The sequence below is a fragment of the Salmo salar genome, chromosome 01, assembly GCF_965601325.2.
Source record: "Salmo salar chromosome 01, fSalSal1, whole genome shotgun sequence".
NCBI lineage: Eukaryota > Metazoa > Chordata > Actinopteri > Salmoniformes > Salmonidae > Salmo > Salmo salar.
The window spans coordinates 166377458-166400987 of NC_138291.1; the positions used below are offsets into that span (position 1 = coordinate 166377458).

The 23530-nt window shown below is 42.2% G+C and overlaps 1 protein-coding gene across 1 annotated transcript in view; it reads left to right on the forward strand.

Moving 5' to 3' along the window:
• The window catches only part of LOC106569496 (neuropeptide FF receptor 2), a 30053-nt gene extending 11285 nt beyond the window's left edge, over positions 1-18768 (forward strand). Inside the window, exons 3-5 of the mRNA XM_082955940.1 lie at positions 13766-13865; positions 14035-14155; positions 14308-18768. Of these exons, the coding sequence (XP_082812066.1) occupies positions 13766-13865; positions 14035-14155; positions 14308-15093 (1007 nt within the window). The 3' untranslated portion in view covers positions 15094-18768. The remainder of the gene's footprint in view (positions 1-13765; positions 13866-14034; positions 14156-14307) is intronic.
• Positions 18769-23530: the final 4762 nt, after the last annotated feature.

Below are 23530 nucleotides of genomic sequence, written 5' to 3' on the forward strand. Positions count from 1 at the left end.
CCAAGGCGCAGCGGGAATATGGATACTCATATTTTAATTTTCAAAAAAAGGAGTAAAGCATCCACTGAATAAACAATAAACACAACAGTGACAGTCTTACAGGCATACAAAACGCAGTGCAAGTACAACCACCCACAAACCCCAGTGACAAACAACTCCTACATATATGACTCCTAATCAGGAACAACGATTCCCAGCTGTTCCTGATCAGGAGTCACAAGACACACAAGACTGCCACGTCCTGACCCCCAAACTACTACAAAAGCTCCATCTGCTGGTCAGGACGTGACAATTGTCCTGTTTCACAACATTTTTAATCTTTCTAATCGTATATTATCCACAAATTGTGAGCTAAAGACGAAAACCTTTCCTATGAGTATTATTATAATTTATTGACTGGCTATGGCTTTCCAGATCACACAACACTGCTATTTGTAAGGTTCATTTTAACCTGTTGTGGATGCATGTTGTGATTTTTTTAACGATTCCTGAACCTGTGACCAGAAACAAGCTACGTAGGGGCAATACCAGAATAAGTGATCTATTTATTCTGTCTCTTCGCAACAAAATCTACAGAGCTGAGACTGTTGTATGCCCCATATATATAGCATTCTCTTGAAAATTTAATTTTCAATTAGTCGGAAATTAGAAGTTTTAATCTGTATAAAGGCATAAAAGCTATTTTGAACAAAGGATGAGTTTTTCTTAATAATCTACTGGAGAACCATTTTGGGGTTTAAGTGTAATTTTTGGGTGAGTGAAGCTTTTAGTGAGAGGTTTAAAGCTTTAATATTTTATAATTTTAGCCCCCCAAACTCATATTCATTATATAAATAGGCACGTTTAATTTTGTCTGGCTTAGCATTCCAAATTAAATAAAATATTTATTGCTCATATGATTTTAAAAACAAATAATCTGGAGTAGGCAATGCCTTTAGTAAGTACGTAAACTGTGATAGGACCAAAGAGTTAATCAATGTAATTTTTCCATTAATAGACAAGTATTTACCTCTCCATGGTTGCAAAATTATATCCATGTTTGCTAACTTTCTTGAAATTAATTGTGGTAAGTTCATTTATATTTTTTGAGATGTGAATACCAAGTATGTCTACTTCACCATCCACCCATTTTATTGGTAAACTACAAGGTAGTGTAAACACTGTATTTTTTAACGATCCAATATGTAATATGGTACACTTGTCATAATTAGGATTTAATCCAGAGAGGCTAGAAAAGTGATCAAGATCTTCAATGAGACTGTGCAGGGATCCAGTTTGCGGACTTAAGAAAAAAACTAGAGTCATCAGCATACATTGACACTTTTGTTTTTATCCCCTGGATTTCTAACCTCTTGATGTTCCTCTTGGATCTAATTTTAATAGCTACCATTTCAATGGCCATAATAAACAGATATGGCCACAAAGGACAGCCTTGTTTTACTCCTCTTAAAAGCTCAATACTTTCTGAAAAGTAACCATTGTTTACTATTTTACATCTGGGGTTGCTGTACATAACTTCAACACATTGTATAAGAGATTCACCAAAATTAAAGTATTCCAGGCGTTTATATATAAATTCTAATCGTACTTTCTCTGCTATGAAGACCAGACCTGGTACCTTCAATGTTCCATAATGTTCAATTGTTTCAAGCAATTGTCCTAATATTTCACCCACTAAAACCTCCCCCTATATCTAGGTCTGTTGTCACTAAGACCATCAGACCATCTCCCTGACTCACGATGCACCTTTGCGTCCTAAGGCAAACCCTTGGCCGCCAATTGGCGTTGGCCAGAGGGAAATATGGGCAGTCCCATGATAACATAATTATCTATGAGGATGCCTAAGAGAACTAACCAAATAACATGGAAAACAGTCAGAAAATTGTAACAATAATAGATAATATTTAAATAAATAATAACAGCACAATCTTATACATGCAGGCTCATATTTGAAAGTCCTAGCAAGGCTATAAGCATGTCAGTCTAGCCTTCTCAGTTCATTGGATTCAATTGTTCATTAAAAAAAGAAGAGAAAACAACCTAAATATATCACAAGACCAGTACCTTTTTTAATGTCCATTACATGCAAGACATATTTCATGTAGTCCTCATTATATCCTGTTGTTTTCCGACAAAAAAAAGGAAGAAGGAAAAAGGAACATAGATTCTAACAGCCGCTAATGACCGCAAGGAAAAAATGTGTCTTGGGCATCACATTATATCCTGTTGTATCGTGCCATGGCTGTGCCGGAGCCGACTGCAAGCCAACCCCGGGCACTCCCTTATGGGAAGGCATACTCAAGTTCAACTCACAATCGATTCCGACACAGCCACGGCACGACAGCCAAGAACACATGCAGTACTGAAAATCCAGAGCGAGTAAACCTGTAAAACCAACCCTCTCTCCACCCTACACATTATGTTTTTTATTCCAGGGTCGTTGCTCTATCACCTCAGCTGTTTTACACCTAGGCCTATATCATTACGATCAAGAATATAAAAGGTAGCATAAATAGCTTATATAGAAATATATAATATACCTTTCTCTCGCTTAGAGAAGTGCTTCCATAAGCCAATTATTGTATTAGTTATACCGTTAACTTGAATCACTTTATCCCAGTGTTAACCAGCCCACACACACTAAAGACAACAACCCTGTTGACAATACCTCATCCATCCATTTGCCGGTGTGTATCGGAAGAATAATCATCCTTTACATTTTTATATTGAGATATTTTTTAAATGTAAAAGGATAATACCAATTGTTTTAGGATCGTATAGGCCTATTCCAATAGAGAACCTAGGCAGGTTTTTAATTATATAATCCTTTATCCTAGCCCTATAATACATCTATTCATATTTATTCAGTTTTATCTTAAAAGCTAATGATTCTAACCTAGATAGTTTGTGTGTATACATTGATATGTAGGCTACATGTGCCTTTTAAAAAATGTATGTAGTTCTGTCCTTGAGCTGTTCTTGTAAAATGATGTTCTATGTCATTCTGTAGTATGTTTCATGTTTTATGTGGACCCCAGGAAGAGTAGCTGCTGCTCTTGCAACTGCTAATGGAGATCCTTATAAAATACCAAATACCAAAATTCCGATTCACATCGGCGAACAAGGGTCACACTATATAACAGCTTTTCAGTCTTAATATACCCGACCTCTACAATTAGGACGTATCATATTAAACAAAAAAAGTACCTTGGTATTTCTAATGTACAATCTTCAAATTAAATACATAAAAAATCATAAAGAAAAAAAGGTCTGCCTTCCCCTAAATCACAACCTGATATTACGTCCATATAGTCCAAAGTTCCATATTGCCTAAATAGAAAAAGGATAAGTTCATCATACCCAATCTGCATTAGCATAAATCCAACCTTATTTTAAATCCACATAGTCCACGGTTCCATAATGCATGAATAAAACAAAAAGAAAAGTTGTTCATGCAAAAAAAATTTTTTTGTAAAGAAAACAATGAATCCATATTTGTACTGTGTAATGCGGTGCAAATATGTATCGGGGACTACTTCAACAGGAGGTAGCTATCACTCACAGCCATGTTGTAATCTTCGAATCCTTGAACGTTTGATTATTTACATATCATTTATTGACCACTAGACGAAGGGGAACAGGGCACGTCGTCTTTCCACTATTTCATGAGGAAATTGTTCATTAAAAGAGAATGGGGTGTTCTTCCATTCCCTACCTTGTTATAAGAAGGCAATTTTCATTTTGTAGTGGGTTAGCATAGCTACGATCGGACGGGGCCTTCCCTCTGCTCTGCCGCCAAATTGTTTCCACCTGTTCGTTCGTCATCTTGAGATTACGTTTTATTTTATTTATTTATTTATTTCACCTTTATTTAACCAGGTATGCAAGTTGAGAACAAGGTCTCATTTACAATTGCGACCTGGCCAAGATAAAGCAAAGCAGTTCGACAACATACAACAACACAGAGTTACACATGGAGTAAAACAAAAATACAGTCATATATACAGAGATAAGGGAGGTAAAGGCAAAAAAAGTCCATGGTAGATTTGTAGTAGAAGAAAGTGCAAAGTAAAATAAATAAATACAGTAGGGGAAGAGGTAGTTGTTTGGGCTAAATTATAGATGCGCTATGTACAGGTGCAGTGATCTGTGAGCTGCTCTGACAGCTGGTGCTTAAAGCTAGTGAGGGAGATAAGTGTTTCCAGTTTCAGAGATTTTTGTAGTTCGTTCCAGTCATTGGCAGCAGAGAACTGGAAAGAGAGACGGCCGAAGGAGGAATTGGCTTTGGGGGTGACCAGAGAGATATACCTGCTGGAGCGCGTGCTACAGGTGGGTGCTGCTATGGTGACCAGTGAGCGGAGATAAGGGGGGACTTTACCTAGCAGGGTCTTTTAGATGACCTGGAGCCAGTGGGTTTGGCGACGATTATGAAGCGAAGGCCAGCCAACGAGAGCGTACAGGTCGCAGTGGTGGGTAGTATATGGGGCTTTGGTGACAAAACGGATGGCACTGTGATAGACTGCATCCAGTTTGTTGAGTAGGGTATTGGAGGCTATTTTGTAAATGACATCGCCAAAGTCGAGGATCGGTAGGATGGTCAGTTTTACGAGGGTATGTTTGGCAGCATGAGTGAAGGATGCTTTGTTGCGAAATAGGAAGCCAATTCTTGATTTAACTTTGGATTGGAGATGTTCGATGTGAGTCTGGAAGGAGAGTTTACAGTCTAACCAGACACCTAGGTATTTGTAGTTGTCCACATATTCTAAGTCAGAACCGTCCAGAGTAGTGTTGCAGGACAGGCGGGCAGGTGCAGGCAGCGATCGGTTGAAGAGCATGCATTTAGTTTTACTTGTATTTAGGAGCAGTTTGAGGCCACGGAAGGAGAGTTGTATGGCATTGAAGCTCGTCTGGAGGGTTGTTAACACAGTGTCCAAAGAAGGGCCAGAAGTATACAGAATGGTGTCGTCTGCGTAGAGGTGGATCAGAGACTCACCAGCAGCAAGAGCGACATCATTGATGTATACAGAGTAGAGAGTCGGCCCAAGAATTGAACCCTGTGGCACCCCCATAGAGACTGCCAGAGGTCCGGACAACAGGCCCTCCGATTTGACACACTGAACTCTATCAGTTTCATGAACACCTTGACTTTTTCCTCCGTTGACTGATAGTTTTAATTTTCATCCTCCTTTATTCCCATTATAGCAATATTATTTCTCATACTTCTGCACTTTAGATCAAGTAATTCAGCTTTCATTGTTTTATTATCATACCATAGCCTCTCTGTAGTGTCTTTTAGGGAGTTCACGGTAGTTTTCAATATCTTATTTTCTGCTTGTATTTCTTCCATCATTTTATTACTGTAATCCATTCCTGTTTTTAAGGCCTCAACCTCCCCCAGTAGCCCAGGCAATAGATCCAGTTTTTTTAACTGCTCGCTCATGCTTGTAAGCAATGCTCTATCTTCTGGAGACTTTGTTATAAAAACGTCCCCCTCCAATGTTAAGTTTGGAATTTTAGACGTTGACTTTTCTCCCGTTTCGCTCGCAGAACTTAAGGAAAGGTCTTCTCTTGTTCGCTTGGATGTATCTGTTTATTTTTTGAGCATATCAAAATGCTGATCAATAAATAGTTCCAGATTCTCTATATTATCCAGAATGTTTGTTTTGTAGTTATCAGCTAATCCTCAATGTTTGTGATTAATTCATGGGACAAGCTGTGCCTACCACATCATACATCCAATCCAGTATTCTTACCCGTAGTACGTTGGTTAAGAGAAAAATAATCACCAGGTTGTTGGCAAGTTTCAGTTCAGAGGAGGAAGTCTAGCTTGTTGTCAGATATTAGTTGTCAGATATTAGCAGAACAACAGCAAAGAACCTTGTGAAGATGCTGGAGGAAACAGGTACTAAAGTAGCTATATCCACAGTAAAGCGAGTCCTATATCGACATAACCCAAAAGGCCGCTCAGCAAGCAAGAAGCCACTGCTCAAAAACTGGCATAAAAAAATCCAGACTACGGTTTGCAACTGCACATGGGGACAAAGATCATATTTTTTGGAGAAATGTCCTCTGGTCTGATGAAACAAAAATATAACTGTTTGGCCATAATGACCATCATTATGTTTGGAGGAAAAAGGGGGAGGCTTGCAAGCCGAAGAACACCATCCCAACCTTGAAGCATGTTGTGGGGGTGCTTTGCTGCAGGAGGGACTGGTGCACTTAACAAAATAGATGGTGGCATGAGAGAGGAAAATTCCGTGGCTATATTGAAGCAACATCTCAAGACGTCAGTCAGGAAGTTAAAGCTTGGTCGCAAATGGGTCTTCCAAATGGACAATGACCCCAAGCATACTTCCAAAGTTGTGGCAAAATGGCTTAAGGACAACAAAGTCAAGGTATTGGAGTGGTCATCACAAAGCCCTGACCTCATTCCTATAGAAAATCTGTGGGCAGAACTGAAAAAGCGTGTGCAAGCAAGGAGGCCTACAAACCTGACTCAGTTACACCAGCTCTGTCAGGAGGAATGGGCCACAATTCACCCAATTTATTGTGGAAAGCTTGTGGAAGGCTACCCAAAATGTTTGACTCAAGTTAAACAATTTAAAGGCAATGCTACAAAATACTAATTGAGTGTATGTAAACTTCTGACCCACTGGGAATGTGATGAAAGAAATAAAAGCTGAAATAAATAAATCTCTACTATTATTTTGACATTTCACATTCTTAAAATAAAGTGGTGATCCTAACTGACCTAAAACAGGACATTTTTACTTGGATTAAATGTCAGGAATTGTGAAAAACTGAGTTTAAACGTATTTGGCTTAGGTGTATGTAAACTTCCGACTTCAACTGTACATTGGATGCCCAATGAGTGGAAGGCATAAGGACATCAGAGGACAGCCGATAGTTATTATTCAGGCATTGAAGATCAAGGCGGAGTAGTTAGGTTGGGAAAAAACAGGGAAGGGGAAACCATACTAATCCAGGGCAGAGTGCAAACAGGAGGAATTGGGCAGTGGTGGAAAAAGTACCCAATTGTCATAGTTGAGTAAAAGTCAAGATAACTTAATAACAAATTACTAAAGTAAAAGTGAAAGTCACCCAGTCAAATCCTTCTTGAGTAAAAGTCTAAAAGTATTTGGTTGTAAATATACTTAAATATCAAAAGTAAAAGTATAAATCACTTCAAATTCCTTATATTAGGCAAACCAGAAGGCACCATGTTCTTTAAAAAAATGTATGGATAGCCAGGGGCACACTCCAACACTCATACATAATTTACAAACAAAACAAGTGTGTTTACTGAGTCTGCCAGATCAGAGGCAGTAGGGAGGACCAGGGATGTTGTCACGTTCCTCGTATTCTCCCTCATCGGAAGATATGTCGAAATCACTCGATGACCAATACGCAGCAGGTTGACTGTTCCACATCATCTTTATTTTAGATGGAAACGACAAAACAAAATAAACACTCAGAGGAGAAAGGTGACAGTTTCACAGGTGAAACAAAACACAGTGCAAAATTACAATTACCCACAAAAATCAAACAAACACACCCCACTATATGGGACTCTCAATCAAAGGCAGATAGACAACACCTGCCTTCAACTGAGAGTCCCAACCCCAATTAACCAAACAAACATACACTCACTAAACTCCACATAGAAATACCTAACCTAGAACCTACCCCAACACTCACAACCCCACTATACCATAACCAAACATAACTGCCACGTCCTGACCAAATATAATACAAAAAAACCTAAGTATATGGTCAGGACGTGACATTACCCCCCCCTAAAGGTGCATACACTGAATGCACAAAACCAACAGAAAAAAAACAAAACAAAAAAAAACAACACACAATTAACCTCCTAACTAAAGGGAGGGAAGGGAGGGTGGCTGCCGTCAACGACGGCACAGTGCTACACCCCCCCTCCCCAACCCACCTCTATTGGAGGTGGCTCCGGTTCTGGCCTGCTGTCCAACAGACCGTAGACAGACCTGTTGGGCTTAGGACAGTAGGCAGACTTCTTTGGTTCTGGTTCGTGGGCCGACTCCGTCGGTCCCAGGCTGTAAGCAGACTCCTTCGGTTCTGGGTTGTAGGCAGAATCATCACAGTCATAGTTAATCAACTTTATTTTAGAATTGTGACCAGACTCACCCGGTTCTGGGTCACAGGCAGCTCCCCTCAGTCCCGGGTCGCAAGAGGTTGTCGGATACTCTGGTCCGCACCCCGGTGTCGGATCCTCTGGGCCGCACCCCGGTGTCGGATCCTCCGACGGCCCTGACCCAGGATTCACCAGGCTGGGGAGACATGATGGATGCCTGGCCCTGGGCACAGGCACAGGACTCACCAGGCTGGGGAGACCCACTGAAGGCCTGGTCCTGGGAGGTGGCACAGGATGAACCAGGATGGGGAGACCCACTGGAGGCCTGGTCCGAGGAGGTGGCACAGGACGGACCAGGATGGGGAGACCCACTGGAGGCCTGGTCCTGGGAGGTGGCACAGGACTCACCAGGCTGGGGAGACCCACTGGAGGCCTGGTCCGAGGAGGTGGCACAGGACGGACCAGGATGGGGAGACCCACTGGAGGCCTGGTCCTGGGAGGTGGCACAGGATGAACCAGGATGGGGAGACCCACTGGAGGCCTGGTCCGAGGAGGTGGCACAGGACGGACCAGGATGGGGAGACCCACTGGAGGCCTGGTCCTGGGAGGTGGCACAGGATGAACCAGGATGGGGAGACCCACTGAAGGCCTGGTCCTGGGAGGTGGCACAGGATGAACCAGGATGGGGAGACCCACTGGAGGCCTGGTCCGAGGAGGAGGCACAGGATAAACCGGGCTGTGGGGGAGCACTGGAGTTCTGGTACGGACACTCTTTACCCACACTCCAGGCTGAATGCCCACTTTGGCCCGGCACGGGCGGAGAGCAGGCATTGGGCGAACTGGACCCTCCCAGCGCTCTGGAGACACAGTGCGCAACGCCGGCGCAGGATAACCTGGACCGAGGAGGCGCACTGGAGACCAGACGCGCTGAGCTGGCACCATCCGCCCTGGCTCGATGCCTGCACTCGCATGGCACTTGCGGGGGGCTGGTATGTAGCGCACCGGGCTTTGAACGTGCACTGGGGACACCGTGCGCTCCACAGCATAACACGGTGTCTTACCAGTACCACGCTGCTTCCGGTAAGCACGGGGAGTTGGCTTAGGTCTACCACCTGACTCCGCCAATCTCCCCGTGTGCCCCCCCCAAAAAAAATTGTGGGGCTGCCTCCCGTGTCCGTTGCGCTCCCTCTCCTCATACCAGCGCCTCTCAGCTCTCGCCGCCTCGATCTCCCACTGTGGGCGGCGATAATCCCCAGCTTGAGTCCATGGTCCTTTCCCGTCCAGGATTTCCTCCCAAGTCCATGACTCCAGATAGCCTTTCTCCTGGTGCCTCTCCTTGTGCTGCTCCTTCCTCTGCTGCTTGGTCCGTTGTCGGTGGGTAATTCTGTCACGTTCCTCGTATTCTCCCTCATCGGAAGATATGTCGAAATCACTCGATGACCAATACGCAGCAGGTTGACTGTTCCACATCATCTTTATTTTAGATGGAAACGACAAAACAAAATAAACACTCAGAGGAGAAAGGTGACAGTTTCACAGGTGAAACAAAACACAGTGCAAAATTACAATTACCCACAAAAATCAAACAAACACACCCCACTATATGGGACTCTCAATCAAAGGCAGATAGACAACACCTGCCTTCAACTGAGAGTCCCAACCCCAATTAACCAAACAAACATACACTCACTAAACTCCACATAGAAATACCTAACCTAGAACCTACCCCAACACTCACAACCCCACTATACCATAACCAAACATAACTGCCACGTCCTGACCAAATATAATACAAAAAAACCTAAGTATATGGTCAGGACGTGACAGATGTTCTCTTGATAAGTGTGTGAATTTGACAATTTTTGTGTCTTACTAAGCATTCATTATGTAACAATTACTTTTGGGTGTCAGGTAAAATATATGGAGTAAAAAGTACATCATTTTCTTTAGGTATGTAGTGAAGTAAAAGTAAACGTTGTCAAAAATATACATTCTAAAGTAAAGTACAGATACCCCCAAAACTACTTTAGTAGTACTTTAAAGCATTGGTAAATGTTTTTATTATTATAATTTTTGTTTTTATTTTACCTCCTTTTTCTTCCCAATTTCGTAATATCCAATTGCGATCTTGTGTCATCGCTGCAACTCCCCAACGGACTCAGGAGAGGCGAAGGTCAAGTCATGAGCACAGACATGATCTGGCTCATGGGACAGCCCTTTTCTACTGTTCTGAATAAAACCCCCACCTGAAGAAATCCTCTTCAGACCATGCGTACCTCGGACACCGAGGGGGCAAAGGTTGAGTTTAGACCACAAAAACCTCAGTATAAGCTAAGGTTGTAATGGTTGTTGAATTCCTAACCAAACCATGTGGAGCATTGGCTACACTGGTGGAAATGGTTAAACTCTGAGACTATTGATCCTGACAGAATAAGAGCAAATCTTAGATACTAATTACTAGTCTGCAGCTAGAAATTGTTAACCTGGGATGCGATGACCAACAACGGCCAAAACATATATTCTATAAGAACATTTCTGAATGATACTCTGAAATATCCATTCTAACCACGAAAGACTCCAGGGAAGCAGAGAGACGCTTGGATGAACTATCCAACAGAAAGACGGACGATTCCAGCAGAGATCATGACGACACACTGAGCGTAAATATATGTTGATTGCAATTATTCCCGAATGAGTGAGCATCCATGTGCAAAGGTTTAGCATTTCAATTAATAATTATCCACTGTGTAGTGACTATTTTGTCTTTCCCGCCCTTCTCAGTCCACACCCACTTCCCTTTGTCCACCACGCCGTCATATCGGCTTAGCCCACTAGGGAACCTCCCCTATCATTTCCTTGTAACCATATCTACTGTTTGTTTGTTTGTGCATTTCTGTGATTATTTAGTTAGTTAGTAAATAAATGATTAAGACAATTGGTGTATGGATGATTCATAGTAAAGGCTGGGTTCATGCAGATAACCAACAATTTACAATGTTTGGAATGAGACTAACGTGAGGTAAAGAATAATTAATAAATTAGAAGACTAATTGATCAGATATTAAAATATCTGAAGAGTTATATTAGGAAAATTATAACTTTGTAATCTGAAGATTTTCCTTGGTGCCCCAACATCCTAGTTAATTACATTTACATGATTAGTTTAATCACGTAATAATAATTAGAGAAATGATTTGATAAATGATGTCTTCAATTGAATGAAAGACACAACAAAGGCCATAAGCAAACAAGAAAATGCTCACCCAAATATGACACTCCAAGTGGCCAGGGATTTTAATGCAGGGAAACTGAAATCCGTTTTACCTCCTTTCTACCAGCAAGTCTCTTGTGCAATTAGAGGTGAAAAAACTCTAGGTCACCTCTTCTCTACACACAGAGACGCATACAAAGCTCTCCCTTGCGCTCCATTTGGCAAATATGACCAATACTCCATCCTCTTAATTCCTGCTTACAAGCAAAAACTCAAACAGGAAGTACCAGGGATGCGTTCAAAATGGAAGTGGTCCGATGAAGCGGACGCTAAACTACAGGACTGTTTTGTTAGCACAGATTGGAATATGCTACGGCATTCATCCAATGGCATTGAGGAGTTTACCATATCAGTCACCAGCTTAATTAATAAGTGTATCGACGACATAGTCCCCACAGTGACCGTACGTACATATCCTAACCAGAAGCCATGGATTGTAGGCAACATCCACACTGAGCTAATGGTAGAGCTTCCACTTTCAAGGAGCAGGACACAAATCTGGACACTTATAAGATATCCACTATGCCCTCCGATGAACCATTAAACAGGCAAAACATCAATACAGGACTAAAATCTAATCCTACTCTGACACTTGTCGGATGTGGCAGGGCTTGCAAACTATCATGGACTACAAAGGGAAACCCAGCCGCGAGCTGCCCAGTGACGCAAGCCTACCAGAGGAGCTAAATGCCTTCTATGCTCGCTTCTGGCAATCAACACTGAATCATGCATGAGAGCACCAGCTGTTCCTGACGACTGTGATCACACTCTCCATAGCCCATGTGAGCAAGGTTAACATTCACAAGGCCGCAGGGCCAGACGAATTAGCAGGATGCGTACTCAGAGCATGTGCTGACCAGCTAGCAAGTTACTTCACTGACATTTTCAAACTTTCCCTGACCCAGTCTGTAATACCCACATGTTTCAAGCAGTCTACCAAAGTACTCATGCTCAAGAACACCAAGGTAACCTGTCTAAATTACTATTGCCCCGTAGCACTCACATCTGTAGCCATAAAATGCTTTGAAAGGCTGGACCCAGTCCAATTCACATAGAGCCCCAACATATTCACAAATGAAACAATCTCTATTGCACTCCACACTTCCCTTTCCCACCTGGACAAAAATAATGCCTACGTGAGAATGCTGTTCATTGACTACAGCTCAGTGCCCTCTAAGCTCATCACTAAGCTAAGGACCCTGGGATTAAACACCTCCCTCTGCAATTGGATACTGGACCCTCTGGTGGGCCGCCCCCCAGGTGGTGAGGTTAGGCAACAATACGGTCCTCTACGCTGACCCTCAACATGGGTGCCCCTCAGAGGTGCGTGCATAGCCCCTTCCTGTACTCACCCACAACTGCGAGGCTGCACACAACTCCAATACCATCATTAAGTTTGCTGACGACACAACGGTGATAGGCCTGATCACCGACTACAATGAGACAGCCTACAGGGAGGTCAGAGACCTGTCAATGTGGTGCCAGGACATCAAACTCTCCCTCAACGTCAGCAAGACAAAGGAGCTGATCGTGGACTACAGGAAACGGAGGGCCGAGCACACCCCATTCATGACAACACCTTTTTCCCCTTCAGGAGGTGGAAAATATTTTGGCATGGGCCCTCAGATCCTCAAAAAGTTCTAAAGCTGCACCATCAAGAGCATCTTGACTGGCTACATCACCTCTTGGTATGGCAACTGCTCGGCATCCGACCGCAAGGCGCTACAGAGGGTAATGCGTACGGCCCAGCTCCCTGCCATCCAGTACCTCTATACCAGGCGGTGTCAGAGGAAAAATCGTCAAAGACTACAGCCACCCAAGTCACAGTCTGTTCTTTCTGCTACCGCAGAGCGTTACCGGAGCGCCAAGTCTGGGACCAAAAGGCTTGTGAACAGCTTCTACCCCAAAGCCATAAGACTGCTGAACTGTTAATTAAACGGTTACCCGGATGTTCTGCTTTTCGCCCCCTACCTACATGTACATAGTACTTCAATTAATCAATCACCTAACCCAACCTACATGTAAATATTACCTCAATCAATCACCCCAACTACCACGTACCTCAGTACACTGACTTGGTACCATTACTCCTTGTATATAATCTGTATATTGCCTCGTTATTGTTATTTTATTGTGTTATTTTGTGTTACTTCTATTTTTTTGTTTTATTTCTTTGTTAATTTTCACATTTTTAACTGCATTGTTCGGAAAGGGGCTCGTAAGTAAGCATTTCACCTTAAAGGCTACACTTGTTGTATTCAGCGTATCTGACAAATAACATTTTATGTGAAAAGAGATTCAACCTCAGAATCCATTTCACATGACTCATTATTTGTCCCAGATATCTCCTTTCTTGTATATTCTGAATATGTCTCTTTTGACAGGCTGGCCTTTTGGGAGGTTAGTGTGCAAGCTGAGTGGGATGGTTCAAGGCATATCAGTGTCAGCTTCAGTCTTTACTCTGGTGGCAATAGCTGTGGATAGGTGAGGTTTCTTTCAACTGATTAAATCATTTTATTAAATTAATTGTGCGTGTTTGTGTGTGTTTAGACAATTTCAACCCAATTTCACAGCACAACAGACAATTTCACAATACAGACATTTTACAGAATGCTCTTATACTCTCCTCCCCCCTCACCTCCCGTCTGAACAGGTTCCGCTGCATCGTGTACCCCTTCAAGCAGAAGCTGACAATCTCCACCTCCACACTGATCATCATCATCATCTGGGTGCTGGCTATCTCCATAATGTGTCCCTCAGGGGTCATGCTCCAGGTACACTGTCTAATGCTGGTGCATGTCAGGTTTTATTAATCAACGGATTTGAGAGGGACACATCAACATGTCAAGTTTAACATCAATGTAAAGCGTAAGCATCAGACACATTTTCATCCCTTTCTGTTTTTTTTATTGTGACTATTTCCAAGGTGACCAAGGAGCAGCGTGTCCTTATCCTACTGGGGGACGGCTACAACAACACCCGCCCCTTCTACTGGTGCCGTGAGAACTGGCCCAATCAAGAGATGAGGAAGATCTACACCACCGTCCTATTCGCTAACATCTATCTAGCCCCATTATCACTCATTGTCATCATGTACGCCCGCATTGGATTCACCCTCTTTAAGACGGCCGTACCCTCCTCCGGCGGGTGCAGTGGTAGTGGCAGCAGCGGTGGGACGAAACCCAGCTTGGACAACCACCGTCAGTCGAAGAAGAAGAAGAGGGTGATCAAGATGCTGCTGGTGGTGGCGCTTCTCTTCATCCTGTCATGGCTCCCGCTGTGGACGCTGATGATGCTGAGCGACTACGCCAGCCTGACGGCAAGCCAGCACCGTATCATTAACATCTACGTGTACCCGCTGGCCCACTGGCTGGCCTTCTTCAACTCCTCCGTCAACCCCATCATCTACGGCTTCTTCAATGAGAACTTCCGACGGGGGTTCCAGGCCGCATTTAAATTCCAGCTGTGCTCTGCAGTTATGGAGCGCCAGAAGACCTACTCGCATCGTATCCAAGGCAATGCAGTGTTACCAGCGAACCTGCACCTGCCCACCGGGCCCGGCTCAGGGGGGTCGGAATTGGCTTTGGTGAACAGGAAGGGGCTGGGTCGGGAGGAAGTTGTCGGGCGGACATCCGGCGGGCGATCGTCAGAGAGCGACGTGAAGGAGCAGGATCTGATCATGGAGGATCTGGAGAAGGTATCCCAGATTTGAACATTTCAAACATACTGTATTCGGACATGTAGAGGACAGGTTTAAACATTTCATAGATACTGTATGTGCCATTGGGACATGTAGTGGACAGATTTAAAGATGCGATTTTAACCACATATATTGTAACACACATACTGTACTGTACATGCCATAGAGAGACACTCAGATAACCTGGAGTAGGTATCTGAGATTTAAACATGACATTTAAACATGTACTGTTACATTTACTGTAATACCCATACTGTGCTATAGACATTCAGGAAATGCAGAAGGTATCCCAGAATACACACATACTGTACCTGCCATAGAAACCTAAGGGAGACACTGCACTGAGAAGACCCTCGCACCCACATAATGTGTCCCTGGAGAAGATATCCCAGATTTAAACACTGAATTTAAACATGTACTGTAACACATATACTGTACGTGCCATTGCCCATTGGGACCGGCCAGAGGAGCCAGACCCTGCACTGAGCACAGAGGATACAGGCTGAGTCCCAAATGGCACCCTATTCCCTAAATTCTTGCAACAACTTGCCATGTGGCCCCGTTTTTAAAGGATTGTGGGTAATTCCAATTTTTTAGACTTCATGATACTTTTACACAATATTATATGCATGTTTGAAGAAAGAAAACTATATTTCTATATTAGTATTAAGCAGTTTGTTGTGCTTTGAGGTGTACTGGATCATGGTACACGGATATCAAAGCCGATGACACAACATATTCGCAACATCAACAATGTCATGTGCACCACCCTTAATGACCGAGGCAAATGCAACATTCCACACTGCTTGCAGCTCTACCACCACTTATTCTACTGCTAGTGGATTGAGCACTATGCTCAACAATTCCTGCGAAAGTGGGTTAAAATGACTGATAATCAAAAACATAAATCAATGTTAAAACAATAAGACACCATCACTGAAAGTAACTAATCAAAAATATTAACTAGATCTAACAGATAACAGTTTTGGAATTGATCAAATGAAGTTGGATCTAAGGCATTTTTTAGATGCTGGACTTGTGAAACACCAAATGTTAAGTATACTATACATATGAATACCTCATGTTGGAAATACTCAAAAAGATGATGCAAATAGTTGCAACATTTTTCAAAATACATTTACATAATTTAAGAGACACTCTTATCCAGAGCAATTTACAGGAGCAAAGCCTTGCTCAAGGGGACATTGACAGAATTTTTACTTAGTCACATTGTGGATTCAAACTAGGGACCTTTTGGTCTAACCGCTAGGCTACCTGTCACTAAACTAGCACAATATTTTTTACGCTGCAGGCACATCTCTGCTTAGCAGAAGTATGTACAATCTGTCTAAACATCTCTTTCTGAATGTCATGAATATGTTTCATTATTGTGTCTGTGTTTAGTGGATGGTGGATTAATCCATACAGAGACTGATTGTGGAGAAGCGGGAAGATGATTAACAGGGAATTCTTTTTATACACAATTCTTGATTATGTTCAATTATATGCCAATCTCTCTATGGGGAAAATCTGATTGGAAAAGACAACATTAACTATAGATGTAAGAAATATTTGATTTGAGCATCATCTTGTATCATACTGCACTTTGATTGTCTTGTCTCGAACATTGCATTCCATTTACTTGCACCAGATATACAATCTTTCATTCCAGTACCTCTTTTGTATTGAAAACCATAATTAGGACATATTGTTCTTAAACTGATGTTTAAGGGGGCACATTTTCTCCTTTTTTTTCCTTCCGCAGGTTATATATGACCTATGAGACACACTTAATGTCACAAAGAAATGGTGCAGTCAACCTTCATTCAGCCGTGCAGTAGCCAGTGGACATCAATTTCCTCATGGCTCTTTAGGGTCATGACTGACTGGTGACATTTAAGGATAACATCTCACACTTAAGAGGAAAATCTTATTGAATGGCACATGATATGCATGGATTCATCCTTACCGGTGGACAATAGAGTACCTGTGCCCCTTGCTGGGCTATGCTCAGTCAAAGAGGGGAGTGGGAGGGTGGATGGATGGATGCAGGGGGACACTTGTGCTCCGCACCTCTGTCAAAGATGGGAGTGAGAGGATGGATGCAGAGGGACACTTGTTGTGCTCCACACCTCTCAGTCAAAGGGAGGGGCACTCAGAGCCGAGGCTAACGCAGTGACGTGCCTATTCAGATGCCTTGGGACTGATTAGAACATGACAAGAGACCATGCAGGGATGAGAGACGCCTCCTGCTGCTGCACACTTAAACAGACAAGAGGACTGGGAATAAAAGGGAATAGAATCAACCAACCAACGTTCAACAATTAAGCAGTGCACTTATGAGATACAGTGAAGGATATCATTTTATGTTGTTTTGTTTGTATTTTAATAGTGATTGTGAATATTACTTTTTAACGATGAGTGTCTTGCACCAGAATTTTATGCTGCTTTTGTGTGTGCCAAAATATCGTAAACTCTTCTGCAGAACAGGAATAGATGTTCTGACTAATTTATCCTTGTTAACAAAGAAAATATTACGTTATGACTGACAGCCTACTTAATTTGGAGGCAAAGGAATCTATATGTCATATAAATACAGTGGCGGTGGAATTTTGTAGCTGTATTCATGCATGTTTTACTCTTTTGGAAAACCTTTACGATGTGGAAAACCTTTAGGATGTTGGAAAACCTTTAGGATGTTGGAAAACCTTTACGATGTGGAAAACCTTTAGGATGTTGGAAAACCTTTAGGATGTTGGAAAACCTTTTCGATGTTGGAAAACCTTTAGGATGTTGGAAAACCTTTATGATGTTGGAAAACCTTTATGATGTTGGAAAACCTTTATGATGTGGAAAACCTTTATGATGTGGAAAACCTTTATGATGTTGGAAAACCTTTATGATGTGGAAAACCTTTATGATGTTGGAAAACCTTTATGATGTTGGAAAACCATTATGATGTTGGAAAACCTTTATGATGTTGGAAAACCTTTACAATGTTGGAAAACCTTTATGATGTTGGAAAACCTTTATGATGTGGAAAACCTTTACGATGTTGGAAAACCTTTAAGATGTTGGAAAACCTTTATGATGTGGAAAACCTTTACGATGTTGGAAAACCTTTAAGATGTTGGAAAACCTTTAAGATGTTGGAAAACCTTTACGATGTTGGAAAACCTTTAAGATGTTGGAAAACCTTTAGGATGTTGGAAAACCTTTACGATGTTGGAAAACCTTTATGATGTTGGAAAACCTTTATGATGTTGGAAAACCTTTATGATGTTGGAAAACCTTTATGATGTTGGAAAACCTTTACAATGTTGGAAAACCTTTATGATGTTGGAAAACCTTTATGATGTGGAAAACCTTTACGATGTTGGAAAACCTTTAAGATGTTGGAAAACCTTTATGATGTGGAAAACCTTTACGATGTTGGAAAACCTTTAAGATGTTGGAAAACCTTTAAGATGTTGGAAAACCTTTACGATGTTGGAAAACCTTTAAGATGTTGGAAAACCTTTAGGATGTTGGAAAACCTTTACGATGTTGGAAAACCTTTATGATGTTGGAAAACCTTTATGATGTTGGAAAACCTTTATGATGTTGGAAAACCTTTACAATGTTGGAAAACCTTTATGATGTGGAAAACCTTTAGGATGTTGGAAAACCTTTATGATGTGGAAAACCTTTATGATGTTGGAAAACCTTTATGATGTTGGAAAACCTTTATGATGTTGGAAAACCTTTACGATGTTGGAAAACCTTTACAATGTTGGAAAACCTTTATGATGTTGGAAAACCTTTATGATGTGGAAAACCTTTAGGATGTTGGAAAACCTTTATGATGTGGAAAATCTTTATGATGTGGAAAACCTTTATGATGTTGGAAAACCTTTATGATGTTGGAAAACCTTTAGGATGTTGGAAAACCTTTACAATGTTGGAAAACCTTTATGATGTTGGAAAACCTTTATGATGTTGGAAAACCTTTAGGACGTTGGAAAATCTTTATGATGTGGAAAACCTTTAGGATGTTGGAAAACCTTTATGATGTGGAAAACCTTTACGATGTGGAAAACCTTTATGATGTTGGAAAACCTTTACGATGTTGGAAAACCTTTATGATGTTGGAAAATAACTGGTAGCCTATTATTTCACTTCCATCATGGTTTCTAGTTCCCACACAACACTGTGTCTTAACAGGCATCACAGTTATGTCAGTCGACACAATGACACTGCTGAGAAACAGGGAATTATAGATCTAGACCAGGGCTCTCCAAACTTGTTCCTGGAGAGCTACCCTCCTGTAGGTTCTCGTTCCAACCCCAGAAGTATAGCCTGATTCGGCTTATCAACCAGCTAATTATCAGATTAAGGTGTGCTAAATGAGGGTTGGAGCAAAAACCTACAGGAACAGGGTTTGTTGTATAAAAGGGTTTGTTGTATAAATATATGATGTACTGTATCATATCTGTCAAAGTCATCAAATGTCATCAAATGTTATGATAGGTTGTCTGTCATTGTCATGAAACTGACAGGGCTGTGATTTGTCATGAAGTGTTGCTACAATAGCGGTGTTGTGATTGTCTGGTTCAAGAAATGTGTAACATAAAAAATACATACCTCAGCTTATCGGTTGAAGATGAGTCCACCCAGCCTCTGAGATTGTACAATCATTTGAACTGTTTACAGCTGCTAAGTAAACATAATAAATCAGTTAAAAATGATTTAATTTTGAAGATGTCAAAGGCTGTGCGATGTTCCCACATGAAAAAACAGTTTAGTATTCACTGTAGTGGTTTTGCGGACTTTACTGTAGTATTTACTGTAGTGTTTTTGCAGGCATTACAGTAGTATTTACAATACTGCTTTTGTTATATCATTGACATAGCAGTGGGGGCTTTGTCTTTGAGGAAACATACTGGACAAAATACTCAAAGAGCAGATTTTCCATAACATGTAGGTAGGATTCAGAGCTTCTGCTCTTTTTTTATAAACTGTAGGGAACACATTATATGGTCTATACTTGGCATGTAGGTTTCGTATGGGTGGCACACATTGGGATATGGGTTAATGGGCAGTGTATATGCAAATCAAATACTTGAATGTTTACTATAGTAATTGCTGTAGTGTTTTTGCAGATGTTACTGTAGTATTAAAGTGTTTTGCAGACTAGTGATTTTGCGAACATTACTATAGTATTTGCTGTGGTGTTTTTGTGGGCTGTAGTATACTGTAGTATTTACTATACATTTACTCTACAGTATACTACAACATTCTATAGTAAGTACTACACATGCTCAAGGTATACTACAGTGTGTAGTATAGTATTCTACAGTTGACCACAGAATTCTATAGTAAGTACTGTAGTATTCTATAGTAAACTGTAAAACATTTTCATGTGGGTTGTTATGTTGTGTTACTGGGCTTCTGCGTAAATGCTTTGTACTCTGTGTGAGCTGTATTGTATTGCTGATGGAGGAGAACATTGGGGCTTCAAAATAAACATGTTATAAATCTACATGGAAAATAAGTTGTTGAGTCAATGAGTTTGTGAATGAATGTATGCTTTGAGGGACTTGTAATTCACCATGAAATGAATTTTCACTTATCAGTTTCACATCACTTTTTCAGTATATCAATGTTCTGTTCACTAGCAAAATCCAGAAACCTACTGTATGCTATGTCTGGAGATGAAACATAGAGAATAGTGACTAGTATAACAAGTCTGCTGTGAGATTTGGACTGTGCTTGACATTTTTACAAGAGGAGTATGGAGTCAATTGGGTTTTAGAGAGCTCAAATAGTTCCTAGAGTTTCATCGTCCTTGTCTGAGTGTTGGCTAGTAGTCATATACAGAAGTAGTATAAAAGTAATTCCATCTTAATGCCCCCCTGGGACTCAATACAGTTCTATTGTTGTCTATTCAACAAGGACTCCACCACATTTAGACATGGAATTCACCACAATGCCCTTGTTGTTGGCAACATATTTCACAGGAATGGCACAGAGCATTATAATTACTGAACCTACTGTAGTAGCACTTACCATTTTTGGAAAGTGAAGTGAAGTGCTACTGCATAATTGCACACCTAGTCTACTTATAGCCTACTAACGGTATTATATGGTTCTGTTACAGGGTAATAAACTGGCAGCTGCACTTGTATAAGATCTATGGCATGTTAAGTGTGGCTGTTCAGTTCAGTAAACCCTGTTACGATTCCAGCCATTTTAGCTAAGCTAATGGATTCTGTGAATTTTCAATTTCAATAATACCTAATTCCAAAATAAACAGACTAGGCTACAGATGAAACAAGGGGATGAAACAAATGTCAAAAATAAATGAATCCACCGCATTTGCAAACCTTTTTAATCCACAGATGTTTTTAATCCTAATGGATGAACATGGAAGGAATACGGTATACACTGTCAATGAAAACCCTGAGATTTGCACTCTGCTTCTTTCTCTCATTCTCACTCATTCTCTCTCTCCTCTCTCTCTCTTTCTCTCTGCCTCTCTATCTCTCTCGCTCTCTCTCTGCCTCTCTCCACTATCTCTCTCTCTCCCTCTCTGCTGCTCTCTCTCCCTCTCTGCCTCTCTCTCTCTCTGCTGCTCTCTCTCCCTCTCTGCCTCCCTCTCCCTCTCTCTCTCCTTTATCCCTCTCCCTTCCCATCTTTGTCTGTCTCACAGCCCTCCGCCCTCCAACTAATCCTGCAGGATTACACACTCACGGCCCTCCTATGGCACATTGCCTAATCACATCCACCTGTGCCTGCTAAGGCTTAATCAAACCTAGCAAAGTACTCTGCATGTTTGCTGCTGTTACTGTTGTTATTGTTGTTGTTCTTAATTCTCCACATACTGTGCCTCGTTGAAAGGTAAATCACTTGATACAAGGCTAAGGCCGTGCAGCCTGCACCTCCCCATCTGTTCGCAGGCATGTGTTTAGCTCTCATCACGTAGGCCAGGGCTCTCAAACCCTGTTCCTGGTAGGCTAATGCAACTTTAATGTGAACTCACAACACCATTGACATAGTAAATCATGAATGCAGCAGGCGGGTGCTTCTATATGTGACTATATGGCTTGGATCTCCTTTCCACAATGTGTAATTCATTCTGATTCCTTTATTTGGGCATCTGCTTATCAGCAACCCGATGGAGAAATTAGACTTTAACAAGCAAAAATGTGTGTTTACAGATATAGTAGCATCTTATTCCATTATATAGACGGCAAATAAGTTTAAAAATAATGGTTCCATAGATGACGTAAATCGTCATTATATATAGTAAAACACAAAACAACAGCCTTATGATAAATATGATAAACACATATAGCTACAGTGTATCTCAAAATCAAGTGCATCAGTCACGATGTCACGAGTGCTATCTTCAAATTCCCTGTCATAAAGGAGCCAAGGCGCAGCGTGCCGGTAATTCCACATCTTTATTGAAGGAAACTGAAACCAAAACAATAAACAGGTACGCAGCAAGAAACGTAACGCACTGAGCCGTACACACACAGAAGTAACAATAACCCACAAACACAGGTGGGGAACAGGCTGCCTAAGTATGATTCCTAATCAGAGACAACGATAGACAGCTGCCTCTGATTAGGAACCATACTCGGCCCAACAAAGAAATACAAAAACAACATAGACATACAACACATAGAATGCCCACCCCATGTCACACCCTGACCTAACCAAACAGAGAAAAATGACTCTCTCAGGTCAGGGCGTGACAGTATCCCCCCCCCAAAGGTGCGGACTCCAGGCCGCAAACCTGAACTTATAGGGGAGGGTCTGGGTGGGCATCTACTCATGGTGGCGGCTCTGGTTCGGGGCGTAGCCCCCACACCGCCCGCTGATCCCCCCGCTTCTGTGTCGCCGGAGGAACCAGACCGTGGATCAGCGCCGGAGGCTCTGAACTGCCAACCGCCGCTGACGACTCCGGGCTGCAGACCGTCGCTGAAGACTCCGGGCTGCGGACCGTCGCTGAAAACTCCGGGCTGCGGACCGTCGCTGAAGACTCCGGGCTGCGGACCCTCGCTGAAGACTCCGGGCTGCGGACCCTCGCTGAAGACTCCGGGCTGCGGACCGTCGGTGAAGACTCCGGGCTGCGGACCGTCGGTGAAGACTCCGGGCTGCGGACCGTCGCTGAAAACTCCGGGCTGCGGACCGTTGCTGAAGACTCCGGGCTGCAGACCGTCGCTGGAGGCTCCGGGCTGAGGAGCGTCGCTGGATGCTCCAGGCTGAGGAGCATCGCCAGAGGCTCCGGGAACCTATTTTTGATATAGATTTAAGCATAATGATTATAGCTCTAGATTCCAGGAAAAAGCTGTTTCAGGTTTTTGAAAAATGCTAAATTTGCAAACTTACCGTCCCTCAGCCAACCTCAAAGACTTTGTGCCTCTCAGATTTTGGGGGTGACACCCCTGACTGGATTGGT